Source organism: Ambystoma mexicanum, chromosome 11 (genome assembly GCF_040938575.1).
Source record: "Ambystoma mexicanum isolate Mex_15411 chromosome 11, UKY_AmexF1_1, whole genome shotgun sequence".
NCBI classification, from domain to species: domain Eukaryota; kingdom Metazoa; phylum Chordata; class Amphibia; order Caudata; family Ambystomatidae; genus Ambystoma; species Ambystoma mexicanum.
The window spans coordinates 306,830,852-306,845,364 of NC_090934.1; the positions used below are offsets into that span (position 1 = coordinate 306,830,852).

Genomic DNA, 14,513 nt, shown 5'->3' on the forward strand with positions numbered 1-14,513 from the left:
GCTACAAGAAGCTGCTTTTGGCGCCCGAGGCCAATGGATGTCGAACAAACACCTATGTGAATTCAACTGTGTGCATGTGGGACAATGTAAACAAACATTAAGAGACATCGATACACTATTTAAAGCATAAGGTGTAATAAATAATGGTCAAAAGGACATGTTTGCATCTTATGTGGAAGTTCCATTAGCTGCTTGCTGCCCATCGGTAGCTTGTGGTCACTGGTTATTGCTGAATATCAAGGAGCTGCTTTTAGCTCCTTTTCCAATCCTAATTTCAAGCCCTGCAATTATAGTACTGCTTCAAATGCTCGATCAAATCATGGCTACAATTTAAGAACCATGGGGAGCGAGCAATCGTAAGTGCACTAAAATAGTAAGATTTTAATAACCAAAATACTGAGTGAAGTAAACTTTGGAATCAAAAATCGTAAAACATCTAGACACAGTGGACTGCCAGCAAACCTGTGCATGCTCAGTCTGCCATAGCCTGTGGATGAGTAGAGCAAACTACACCATGTCCACTTGCCAACCGATCCTTTGCACCACAAATTAATTTAAGCACAAAGGGAAAGCACAGTGCATTTGATTATCACTGTGAAAATCTTTGTAATGCATGGCTTGAACACAATGATCATAATGTCTGCCGACTATGGTCATCAAGGAAGTGCCCACAAAATCTCAGCTACAAAAGGAACAACCAAGTTTTCTCAATTACCTGCTGCTGTCCTTGTTGGTTCTGTGGATTATTTTGCTGGTTTGCAGAGTTGTTTGCGGCTGCAGCTGCTTGCTGTTGAAAGAGATTGGCTGGGTAGACGCCCCACGGAGTAACTCCATAGTACTGATGAGGTACCACTGCAGGGCCTTGGTGGGCAAACGAAAGAATTGCATCAGGTGTCGCCACATTGTGCAAACCCTAGTTTTAAATGAGCTAACCTGCAAGGCAATCACAAATAATGCTAGCAAGAGGATTAGCTTCAACAAAATGAACTCAAAACAAAAAGGTTTCTAGTGGTAAAATGGGGATGCGCACATTGAAGAAAATATAAACAATTAAATATTTCTTCAATAACGGGTACCTTGTATGCACCAAATGTAAACTGAAATGGCATAGAACAAAGAGTAAGCGGTTCTGAGACCATTAACGTTTCATAAGTACCTCATTCATTTACCACTATACTTAAAAGTAGCTGTTCAAATATTAAGAATATACTTCATGAACACACAAATGAGTAATCGAAGGGACACGTCAAAATGAAGGCTGATAACAGTGGCATCTGCCATGTGTTCTCAGGTTACTTTTAGATAAAGGGGAAAAATTGACTGTTGGAGAATATAGCATTGGCCTATGACACGACATGAAATCTTTCCATGCCATAGATCAAAGAGTGCTAACTAAGGACCCTTGCGACCTCCTGCACAAATCACTAGACTAAGTGTCAAAACTTTAAAAAATATAGATATGAGATTAGTAGCAACCATTTAGAGCCGAAAATCAATTCATGGATAATCACGTAGTACATTTAATAGTGTAATAAAAAACAAGTTTAGAGCTCTACGAATTTCGGGTATCCCCTTCATCGGGAGCAGAATTAAATCAATCCAGCAGGATCAATCTTCCATTACTATGAATTACACACAATACAGTAACACATTTTGTTATTTTATATCCCACTCAAGTTACAAAGAAATAATTGACAATGGTCAAAAACTCCCATGTTTAGAGTCCCTATTCACCTGGATTATGATGGGGCAAGGTTTGTGGATGAAAAGCCATCGTCACATCAATATCCTCACAATCCGTCCCATTCTGAAAAAAGGGAGGGGAGATGTAGCTAAGTAGTGGTCTGAAATCAATGCTTAATCATTGATAGAAGAGAGCTAAGTGCACACACATGCCAATCAATCGGGTAAATAAGAACCTTACCTAAAGATTGTATGCAGAGTTAAACACGGTCTTTACATGGAGGAAAGCATATAATTCAAGAAGGAAGATGTATACAAAAGGGAAACACAATGTAAGATACTGAGCTAAGTTTAGGTCTAGTGACCTAGGCAACCCTTGGTATATATAAAAAAAGAAATCCACCCTACCTTACAGGTGTGGGTCAATGACTAACGGTCATGGTAAAGTAAAGACCGGTATCAGCAAGTACGGTACAAACTTAGTGTGTACTGCTGAAAATGACCAATATTGAGAAAATATGTCGGGACTAAAACAGCCCTTTTGAAACGGATAGAAGGGGTGTAATTGACCCCAAGGTCAGTTTCATACTCCCCAGCATGCTCTACTCTACTGCTAGCTGTTCCAACAAGCGTTCATGCGGTCACCTCATGGCTGCTGTTAAATGTAGCCTAACGTTAAGGATTGCACCCGCTTCGTATGCAGTAATGAAATGGGTACGGCATAAAGTATGTGAATCGCCTCAGAGGTCGCCACACCCAACTAATGATAAAGGGATGTATAAATGAAATATGACATGCTAACCAAGTGCACTTTAAGAATTTTCAGTAGGCCGTAAAATATCAAGTGTAATGGGGCACTCCTTGGTAAGAAAAGTCTTGGGGTTAAACCATTTGTTTCAGTGCTTTGTCTAATGTCTCTTTAATGAGTGTTGTGATGTTCAATGTCGGATGATATGATATAGCAATTATAAGGCCCCTATACACAAGTGTTTCAAGGTGCAACAAGTCAAGGGAGGGGAAACAGAGGTAGGACAAAAATCAATGATCTTACTAGGCTTAGTGGCATCCAGAACGTGGAGGGAAGCTGCAAGGGGAGAAGGGGTGGTGGGTGCAAAAGGGGGGTAGGAGGATGGACAAGTGCAGAACAAGGAAACAGGTAACAACAAGTAGTGCAGCCAACGGGTGGCAAGTGTGAGTGTTAGGAGTGCAGACAAGTGTCTAATAAGAGCAGAAAAGGAGACTGTAGGGTTACAGATACAGACCACAAGTGCAGGGGTGCCAAGAGGCAGTGCGGGTACGCAGGTGAACAGGCAGGAACCTGGGAAGAGTTCAGTGGGTCGCCAGGCGGCCAGTGTGTGTAACAAGCAGGAGATCATCAAGGGAGAGGAGGAGAGAAGGTAGAACCAAAGAGGAAGGTCTTGATGTGCTTCTGGAACCGGATATGGCTCTGCTCAAGTCTCAGAGGGGCAGGTAGGCTGTTCCAGAGAGAGGAACCAGTTCAAGAAAGATCTGCCCCCAACTCGTTGCTTGGAGAAGCGACTGGCACTCAAGAGTGGAGGAGCTAGAGTAAGACGACATTTCGGTAGAGAGTTGGAGGTATTGCGGTCCCAGGCCCCAGAAAGCCTTGTGGACGATGCAGAGGGTCTTGAAGTTGATCCTTGCCTCCACTGGGAGCCAATGAACAGATGTCAGTGCTAGAGAGATACGATAACGGGGTTTGAGGCCCAGGATAAGTCTTGCAGTCAGTCTGTTGTAGAGGACGGAGAGTAGAGGCAGGTATATTTAGAAAGGCTGTTGCAGTAGTCCAGCCTAGAGACCTCAAGAGCTCTGGAGACAGTGAGCTTCTGGGTGACAGGGAGGAAGGAAAGAATACCTTTGAGGAGGTGCAGCTGGTTGTTTGACTGCTTAGAGACGTCAGAGATATGGGAGAAGGAGTGTGGAGTCGAAGCTGACTCGGGTTCTTAGCCTCAAAGGTGGGAGCAGGAAGAGGGCCTAAAGTGGGCGGCCAGCGAGTGAGGAAGGCGCTGGTGAGCCTATTAGGAGGATCTCCGTCTTACTGGCATTAAGGCAGAGATCATTGGTGGCACACCATCCCTGGATTGCAGACAGACAATCCGGGATAAGAGAGGGAGAAGAGGCGGCTCATCAGCATAGCACTGAAAGTGGGAGCAAAGAGCAGCTATGCAGTGGGCGAGAGGTGCCAGGCACTGGTTGAACAGCCAAGGAGAAAGATTAGACCCCTCCCCCCCCGGGGAACACCACAGGTAGAGAGAGATATAGGAGAGGAAGGACCCAAGTTGAAAATGGGAAGGTCGGTCAGAGAGAAAAGAGGTCAGACAGGCCAGGGCCTGATTGGTGATACCCAGGTTATCATGGAGCCAGTTGGAGGATGGCATGATTGACAACATCAAAAGCAGGAGAGAGGAGATTGAGGACAGAAGGATGGTTAGTGTCAAGGTTTGAGAGCAGTGTGAGACCAGATGTCCACAGTTTTGTGGATCACTCCCGTCCCCCTGCACACCTTATTGTTGTAATAACAACCAAATACTCATGTATTCTTGTGCGTTAAAAATATGAATGTAATTATGACCTAAGCATCAAAAAAAGGGTTATAACAAAAGGTAGTTCAAAACACACAATTTAACATATTAGATCATTTTTCAACAACATTTGTGTTACTATGAACAAAAATTATAGCCATTACTTCATAGCCTAGTTACATAAAAAATCTTTCAGCTTCATTTCTTTTGTCACTAGTAAACATTTGCATAATGTAGGTTCATATATAACCGATAAATGTCCGTGTTACATGATTATGACATGCATTACTCACCGTAATAGCATTTCTAATGATTGTATCTGCTTAGATTCACATACAGTGCATATGGTCTGACATCCAGTGGTAACCGCAGAGTATTGCATCTCGTCTTTCGGGGACCGAAAGGGGTCGTCGGCATAGGCGTGTCCTTAACACTATCCCCATCGTGACATGTAGTGTACCCAAAATCCCTCACGCGCCGAGGTCCCTCCAATTGTATATTTTCTGCCATGAGGGAGCCCATGGCTGTAGTGAGTACATAAAGAGATGGTAGTAAGAGTCTTTGTTCCTTCCACCCCGAGCGTGGAGGCAAGGAAGGTGCATGTGAATCTAAGCAGATACAATCATCAGAAATGCTATTACTGAGAGTAATGCAGGTCTTCTGATACTTGTTAATCTGCTTAGAATCACATGCTGTGCATAGACTAGCGAGCAGTACCCGGAGTTGGAGGTGGGTTATGAGAAGGAACAGTAGAGAAAAGATGTCTTAATACTGTTCGTCCAACCTGAGAATCAGACCTAGAATGAGTGTCTAGGCAATAGTGTTTTGTAAAGGTGTGTACAGAACTCCAGGTTGCCGCTTTGCAAATGGACTCGAGAGGAACATTTGCAATGAATGCTATGGATGCCCCGGTGCCTCGAGTAGAATGTGCTCTAGGCTTGAAGGGCAGTTCACTCTTAGCAAGAGTGTAACAGTGTGATGCATTTGACAATCCACCTTGAGATAGCTGATTTAGAGACAGGATCTCCTTTTCTACCAACTGCCACGAAGAACTGTTTAGTCTTCCTCAGTGGTTTAGTTCTTTCCAGGTAAAACAGGACTGCCCTGCGCACATCCAGTGGGTGTAGGCTTCTTTCGGCCATGTTAGTAGGGTTCTGGAAGAAAGTGGGTAGTTCGATTGATTGGTTCACATGGAACTTTGAGATGAATTTAGGTGCAAATCTGGGATGTGTGCGCAGAACTACCTTATCTTTGTGGACTGTAACAAAGGGGTCTAGAACAGAAAGAGCATGTAGTTCACTAACCCTTCTGATAGAAGTGATAGCCACTAGGAAGGTTGTCTTATAAGTCAGGTCTTTATGCATATGCTCAAAGGGAGCTCTGGTCAACACCACATTCTGATCCCATCCAGGGGCTGGCTGAAAAATGGGAGGATAAATCCTCTTAACCCCTTCCATAAAGGCTTTAATCACTGGTATTTTCCACCATGACACCTTTTGTTGTAAAGTGGTGTAGGCTGACAGAGCAGCCAGACGAACCTTTAAGGAATTGAAGACTAACCCAGTGTCCAACAGATGGGTTAGATACCTCACAATATGTGTGGTTGAGCAATCAATGGGATTGACGCCCTTGGAATTGCACCAGATTACAAAACTTTTCCACTTGCTGGCATAGCAATAACGTGTATTCGGTTTTCTCGCTTCCCTAAGTATGTCCATGCACCTCTGAGGGAGTTGCAGGTGTCCAAACTTTATGATCTCAGGAGCCAAGCTGCCAAATTCAGGGTTTGTGGGCATGGGTGTAGGGTCTCCCCCCCTGTCCTGAGACATGTTGTACGGGCAGGGTATTTTTACTGGTGGTGAGAGGGACATTTCCATCAGGTGAGCGAACCAGGGTTGGCAGGCCCACATGGGGGCCACCAGTATCAGTATCATGGTAACTAGTTCCTGGTGCATCTTGTTGAGAAGGGGGAAAGGGGAGTCGGGGGGTGGGGGGTAAAGGGCGTAGACAAATTTCCCCAACCATGTTATCCAGAGACCATTCCCCTTGGATCGGCTCTGGGGGTACCTGGAGGCGTAGTCTTGGCATTGGGCGTTCTCCTGCGTTGCGAACAAGTCGATCTCTGGGAAGCCCCATTCAGCGAAGACGCTGGATACAATGTTTTCGTGCAGCCGCCATTCGTATTCTTCTGGCAGAGGAAAATCTCTGCTGAGTATGTCTGCCAGAAGATTGAGTTCCCCAGGAACATGTTGGGGCAACAAAAACATCTTGTATTTGAGAGCCCAGATCCAAATTTTTTGGGACAGCTTGGATAGCCCTGGAGAGTGAGTGCCCCCTGTTTGTTCAGGTAATACATAGCTGTACTGCTGTCGGTTAGTCCGATCAGCACTGTCTTCCCTTGCAGTTGCATCTGAAAGGCCTTCAGTGCTTTGAACACCGCTAACAGTTCCAGTAAGTTTATATGGTTGGACGCTACTTGAGGGGACCACACTCCGTGCGCTGTCTGCGGAACAAGATGAGCTCCCCCACCCTGTGAGAGATGTCTGTCGTGAGAGTGGCTCCACTGCAGGGGTGGTGAAGGTCTTCCCCTTCAAGAGGTTTTCTCTTGACCACCAGACTGAACAGGAGGTCTGTTTTTTGGGTGTTCAAAAAACAAACAAACGTCGAATGAGTGCCCCGTAATGAGCCAGTCGTCGAGGTACGGGTAAACTGGGACTGATTGTCTGCGCAGGTGCGCCGCCGCCACTGCCAGGAATTTATCTTGAGCTGTTAATGCTCGTCCTGGATCATGAACCTCAGGTAGATCCTTTTTGGGTACAAGGAAGTACACTGAATAAATACCCTTGTTTAACTGAAGAATAGGGACGGCTTCTATGGCGTCCTTTCCCAGCAGCGCTACCACCTCTTGGTTCAGGATCTCTAGAAGGTCCGGTGAAAGGCACCGTGAGCGCAGCGGTCTGAATTGTGGAGGTCGGGCGAATTCTACGCAGTAACCGTGGGCAACCATCTTTATTACCCACTGGTCTGAAGTTATTCCCTGCCATGAGGAAAGATGTTAATCGCCCCCCCCCCCCACCGGGGTGACATGGGAGGGGACCTGGATTTGGTGGTCATTTCTGACCAGAGGCTGCCGCGTTTGACCCCTTGCAGTGTTTCCAGAAGTCTGTCCTGAGTTGAAGTTTCCTGTGCCGTAGTTGTTTTGACCAGCACAGGATTGCCCTCGAAAGGACCGCCAAGAGTTAGTACCCCTCTGGGTGGAAGGCTTCTGTGTGATCTGTTGCAGAGACTTCAGAGTCTCATGCTCCTTTTTGGCTGTTTCCAAAGCCTCATCTACCTCCTTCCCGAAGAGGTTCGAGTCCTCACTGGGCTTGTTGATGAGGGAGGCTTGAGTTTCCGGTTTAAAACCAGGTGTACGCAGCCAAGCGTGTTGGGCCAGAGACCTGCCTGCAGTTTCTGCAGTGTCAAGAGTGTTCTTGATTACATGCTGGTTAACTTGTCTTCCCTCCATTACAATGGAGAGAAGCTTTGATTTTGCGGATTCAGGAACCTCTTGGAGGTTTTCCTGGAGCAAGTTCCATTGGGCGTCAGCATAGCTTGCCAATAGTGTAGTATTATTAGCAATGCGCGTAGTGTATGCGGCTGCTGATGTGACACCTTTGCCAAGGGCATACAGTCGCTTAGATTCCTTGTCCGGTGGTAACTCCCCCGTGGCAAGGGGTACCCCTGCCCTTTTCCGAGTGGTAGTCACTACCAATGAATCTGGGATGGCGTGCCCTCTGATGTATAAAGGGTCGGAAGGGGAAGGACGAAATAATTTTATGACTCTTGGGTTCACTGCCCGGGTTTGAGCTGGTGATACCAGTGAGGGAGCCACCCTTCTCTTCACAGAGTTGAGGAGGGGTATGGCCTAGCTAGATGGAGGTTTCTCCTTAAGGATATCCTCCACAAAATCCTGCTCAGGCACTGCCTCCTGAGTAGAAATTTTGAAGTATTCAGCTGCTTTTTTTTTTTAAATGCCATTTGGTCATCCACAGGAGGTCTGGCGAGCCGGGGTGGACGGAGGAGATTCCAGGCACAAAACAGTCATGATCTTGCTGTGTCCATGGGTCTAGACCTTCCTGCTGGATTGCCTCCCAGTTGTCCCTAGTATCCTGTTCTTCCTCATAACTTTGAAGAAATGAAGCTTCCTCTTCATTATAAATGTCCCAATATGTGTCCATGTGAACAACGTCTTCCTGCTGGAAGGCATGAGACTGGTCTTCAATCTGGAGATTAGGGTCCATTCGAGCCCTTTTTGGCGGAGGATGGTCAGAAAACCAGATAATCCTCCCCAGCCGATCCATACACCTTTCAAACTTCTCTGTAGTCCATTTAGAGGACCCAAATGGGCCTGCGGGTGGAGAAACGAGGTCTTCTGCCCTACGGCGTCAAAAGGAGTCCTTTAGGGAGCCGGAGAGAGGCTCCTGGCTATCTTCGTAAGCGTCGTAAGAATTGGGATCCCAATCTGCATCTAAAACCTTTTCTGCGGCTTGTCCCATAACTTTGGGCGGAACCGGGGTAAGACCCACCGCCGCTGTAATTTTCGACGCTGTCTTCGATAGTCGCCGAATCAGCGTGAGGCAAAGGGTCCGAACTACCTTCCGCGGCGCTAGAGGGCCTAGCGGTCGTTATTTTCGGGAAGAGGCCTAGCCGTAGTTTTCGGGCCTAACGCGGCCTTTGAGACAGTCGAACTTCCACACTTCAACATTTGCAGTTTTTGGAATAGTGCCCTTGGTTGATTTGGACTGCCCAGTCGCAAGACGCTGCTGCGGATGCGGGGAAGCCTTTGGATCAGAACGATCCGAGGAAACCGGCGAAGTTTTCGGCGGCCCTGTAGGCGCTTTCACCTTTTTCGACAAAGATGTTGAAATCGGTATAGGGGTTGTGTGCTTAGTGCGATGTGATTGTACGCCCCTGTTGCCGGGTGTTGTCCCTGTAGCGAGGCCAGCGTCAGGCCTTAAAGGGTTAGGGACGGGCGTGGCGGACCTAGAAGCATCCGTCTCAACGTCTATAACATCCGCAACGGATGTTTGGTCATCCGAAGTACCCCCATCACTCTGTGGGTGTGGGGGAAGGGGGCTCCACCCGCGACATACCGTACGCGGCCCACCCCTTTACACAGCGCTCCTTAAGGTTTTTAGGCTGAATGAGTTTGCAGGCCGCACACCGATTTTCATCGTGCTCTAGGGGGAGACAGGCGTTACACGTCCTGTGTTCATCCTTCCAAGGATCTCTAACCCTACACTTAGGGCAGAATCTAAAAGGAGTCCTTTCCATAACTAAAGGCAAGGATGACCAAAACAAAAAGGGAAAAGAGGAAAGGAGGAAAGACATAGCGACAATATGCCCACCAAGACCCCACTCTCCCTACTGTATAGGTCGACCAGAAGGCCCGACCACGTGGAAAATCCGGCCGCCGGATCTTAGGCAGCCGTAGACTAATCCCCCCCCCTGTAGACTTCGTCGAAGATGTTCTTGTGGTTGAAGTGACTCGACAGGGAATAACCGACAATTCAGTGAGATAAACAATGTGTCATGTCGGAGATCCGCTATAGGGCGACCAGTTGTCTAGGTGGGAAAAAAAACAATCCGAGGGACCTCGGCGCGTGAGGTATTTTGGTTACACTACACGTCTCGATAGAGATAGTGTTACGGACACGCCTATGCCGACGTCCCCTTTCGGTCCCCGAAAGACAAGAATCAATACTCTGCGGTTACCACTGGATGTCGAACCATATGCACAGCATGTGATTCTAAGCAGATTAACCAGCATCAGAAATGTATCTACAGGAAAACTACTACAGGGAGATGAACTCTGGTGGAAATACCCAATACTCACCTTTACTATAGGAGCTGTGAACAAATCCCCTTGATATAGCTAGTAGAGAAAATCCAATACAGGTAACTATAGGTGCCTTTTTTACCCTTGAGGCAGATTTGCTATTCTTTACAAATGGACCAGTATTGAATGGTACTCTATTTTTAGGAGGGACATGATCTAAAATCAAGAATAAAGTGACATTTGCTGAGAAAAGCGAATGACACATTCAAGTGATTATAGATTACAAGTCATCCAGCTATGACAGAGTAATATCACTGTGTCAAAAGTACTAAGATACTTATTTACTATATTTTGTAGATACATTGTAAGATGAAAACACTGGTAGACATCTTCTGAAGAAGGGGACACGATTTCCCCGAAACGCGTAAAGAGTTTTGCATTCAAGATCAATCTGTAGACATATAGAATCATGTAACACGGACATTTATCGGTTATATTTGAACCTACATTATGCAAATGTTTACTAGGGATAAAATAAATTAAGCTGAAAGATTTTTATGTAACTAGACTATGAAGTAATATCTATAATTTTTGTTCATAGTAACACAAAAATGTTGAAAAATGATGTTCTAATATGTTAAATTGTGTGTTTTGAACTACCTTTTGTTATAACCCTTTTTTTGATGCTTAGGTCACCACTACATAAATTCATATTTTTAACGCACACAAATACATGAGTATTTAGTTATTACAACAATAGGGTGTGCAGGGGACGGGAGTGATCCACAAAACTGGACATCTGCTGTTCTCACATTGTCTGTTACAACCCAGTGTCATGGTTGTTCTCCCCGTACCCCACTAATTACCTTAAGACTTCTACCATATACAAAATAGGTGTGTTCTAGGCCAATTAGTTTCTACGGTTTGAGAGCAGGTCTTCAAAGATATTCAGGAGAGCAGTTCCGTCATGGAGACAACCAACAGATTCAGTGTGAAGGTTAAGCTGGGAGATGGCCAGCTTTTCCAAGAGTTTGCCCAGAAAAGGAGTAATGGAGAGGGTGCACAAGTGAGTGCTTAAGGGGGGAAGGAAAGGTTCCTGTGGCGAAAGTGGTTGCAGAAGTCAGCCAAGGCTGGAGCGAGGGTGTCAACATGGCCCTTGATGGTTTTGGATGAACAGGGAAGAACCTGGTTTGATGACTTTCATAGCTCAGACTTGTCTAGGAACCACGTCAAGGGTGAACAAAGGAAAGTAAGAGAAGGGAGGAGGAGAGGCGGCCACAGGAAGGCCAGAGGAAAAAGTAGAGAAAGGAGGAGAGTAAGAGAGGGAGGACAGGATGTACTGGGTTTTAGAGATGAAATGTGAGACCAAGGCAGTGCAGAGGGCCTGGGAGGGAACAGGCGCGGTAGAGACTGCAGCAGGAATGGCCGGCTCCTTGCAGATTTTATAAAGTTCAGCAGAGTAGTTTGATGCCACAGAGACAGACTTGAATGTGAGCTCTCTTCTTAGTGTGAACAGAGTCGGTACTGCCTTTGGAGCAGATGGCAGGCTAGTTTGTCAGAGGGTGCACATGATGCCCGCCATTTCCTCTCAGCCACCCTAAACTTGTGTTTAAGGGTGACAAGGTCTGAGCTGTACCAAGAGTTGCACTCGTCTTTGGGCTTCAAGCGGATCCTAATAACAGGGGCAAGTACATGGAGTGTCTGAGATCGAAGAATGGAGGTTCGAAAGGGCTGTGTCAGGATGCGAGTCAGCCAGAGGTGCAGGAAGGGGAGAAAAAGAGGTGGTGAATGCATCAACTGACAGACGTTTCATGGGCCAGATGACCAAGAAGGTGGGTGGCAGTGCTGTAGTTGGTTTGGCTTGAGGACTAGAGAGGAGAGGAAAAAGTGGTCACTCCAGGAGAGAGGAATGGTGAGAGTTAGAGATGGGGCGGTCTGAGGAGATCAGAATTTCCAAGGTATGCTGGGCAGAATGAGTCAGGCCAGAGGAAAGAAGAGAGAAAGAGTCCAGAGGAAGGACAGGAAGCATCCAGGTGGATGTTTAGGTCGCAGAGGAGGCCGCGTTGAGTGGTAGAGGCAAGGAGGGAAGGGGAGGAGAGGTCCGCCCACTCTGAGAGGAAGGTGGTTACCTGGCCAGGCTACCGGTAGATAGCCACAGTAAGAGCGGCCAGGAGAGAGTACCTGCAGACCAGGCATTCAAAAGGAGGAGTAGACCTGCAAAGGAATGATGCACTCCAGGAAAATCAAGGCTACACCCCTAGCGGGACGATTGGATCTGGGGGTCAGAGTGCATCTTGTAGCCACCAGGGAGAAGTGTGTCAAAACTTGTGACAGATCTTGCCGTGAACCACTTCTCAGTCAGACCGAGAACATCAAGGTTGAGTTCTTCCAGGAGACGGCAGATGTCGGGAGTGTTTGACAGCTGAGGGTTGACTGTGGCAATGTCGAGAAGGTTACCACCCTTGAAAGAATTCCATGGAGGGGTACAGGTTAGAGGGAAGCCCTGAAGAAGGAGGCCAAGGGTGGGCAGAGGAGGAAGGAGGAAAGGGCAAGGTAGCCAAGGAGAAGGATGAAGATGGCAGAGGTGGCGGAGGAGGCAGGCAACAGGGCAGCCAGAGAAGAGGAGTCAAAGAGATGGCAGAGGGTGGAGGCAGAGGAGCCAGAGAAGGGAAATAAGGGACAGCAGGAGAAGAACGGAAATTGATGAGGCACGGGAAGAGTATCAAAAAGGAGGCGATTGGCCTGAGGGCCTTGGACCAAGACAGTGCCATTTAGGTAAATATTAATAATGGTTTTAGAGGAGTGGAAGTGGGCCAGTAGGGCCACCCACCGGCTACCACTGTTAATGTGAGAGGAGGAAAAAAAAGTGCACAGAGACCATATGTGAAGTCCATAGGTCTGGCGAAGGAATGACAAAGGGGATGTTGGTGAGAGTGTCTGGAGGAAGCGCTGGTGTATCAGTGATGGGGAGGACTGGGTTGGAGACCAGGACATCCCTTTTTAACTTCTTCCTCCCCCATTTAGTAATAAGGGCAGGATAGTCAATAGAGAAGCAAAAACAAGATCAGAACAAATTTGTATTCACGGGCTTGAGACAAAAAAAAAAAGAGCAGTCATGTAAATGTGAGTAACAAACCAATTAAAGAACAAGAAACGACCAAGGGAACCAGAAAGAAAAAGGAACACAACAGGGAACGACCAGGCAGAGCAAGGGCTAAGTAACTGAACAATAATGCAATGATGGAGGGAACCTAAAGGAGAGTGAGAAACATCCAGAAGTAGGCAGTACAAGTAGACAGCAGTCGAAGATGGCAGACAAGAACGGAGCAGTCGAGCAAATAGGGGCTTTGAAGAATCGCAGCAGAGCACAGAGTAGCAACAAAGGGGTAAGGGAAGGGGATAAGGGCAGGGATGAGGGTAGGTAGGGGACTGCACGGGGAGCAGGGACACGAAGAGGACGTGTAGAAGCGAGCGCAGCCAAGGATGGAAGGTGTGCAGAGCACACACCATCAAGGAATGAGAGTGAACGACGCGGGAAGAGGACGTGCAAGTGCTGCCAAGGATGGAGGGGGTGCAGGGCACACGCAATCGAGGAATTAGTGTGAACCACACGGACAGAGCACGTGGAGGCGCAAACGCAGCCAAGGAGGGAAGGGGCGAGGGAGTGCAATGCAATGCAAGACTGAAGGAACCACACGGGTTAGGAGCAAGTGTAACGCGGGACGGAAGCGATCAGGAAAAGGGGGTGCACCCGACCTAAGGGGCACGGGCAGAGGGACGAGCATCAGGGGGCTTGGGGGGAGCAAGACGCAAGTCAAGGGAGAAGGGCACAAGTCAGAAGGGCTAAGAATCGCAGAGCAAGCTAAACTCCCCACAACTTCTTACCTTGCGGCCGCAGACAGGAGGGTGAGTCATCCGCACTCACAGTCTACGCCGCAGACCCCTTTGCCACCAAACACCCGAGTTACGCAACACTGCAGATTTGTCCTGCCAGGGCCATCAATCTTGATCTAGTTATCAGTGTAGTCTAGAAGATCTCTACAACGTCTATTGTAAAACTGGGTCAATAATAACTATGGCACCCCCTTTATCTGCAGGTTTCAATGTTTGTGAGGTGTCATCTGCTAACGGTCTGATCAGGACACATTGATGCTTCCGTATATTGTAATTCTTGGTGTAATTGAAGGTTTTTGATCATTTTATTTACAAATATATCAAGTGCTATATTAATTTGTGGATCGAAATTACTTTTTGGTCGCATCCAAGTACTCGATTGTTCTTCTTGTGGAGGTTGTCAGTCAAAAAAACTTCTTCAGACTCATTCGGATGACATCCCCACGCTACGCTGCATTTAACGGTGGCTATCTTGAGGTGCCCGCATGTATGCTGCTTGGAACTGCTAGCAGTAGAGTGTTTACCATGCTGGCGAGTATGGAACTGATTTTATGGTCATTTACTCCCCTTCTCCG

General features: G+C 47.1%; 1 protein-coding gene across 16 annotated transcripts in view; it reads right to left on the minus strand.

Annotated features, from left to right (window-relative positions):
- The window catches only part of PUM1 (pumilio RNA binding family member 1), a 1,312,543-nt gene that overhangs the window by 589,910 nt on the left and 708,120 nt on the right, over nucleotides 1-14,513 (minus strand). For all 16 annotated transcript variants that reach the window (XM_069623037.1, XM_069623034.1, XM_069623036.1 and 13 more), the window contains one exon: nucleotides 716-861. In XM_069623037.1, coding sequence (XP_069479138.1) covers nucleotides 716-861 — 146 coding nt within the window. The remainder of the gene's footprint in view (nucleotides 1-715; nucleotides 862-14,513) is intronic.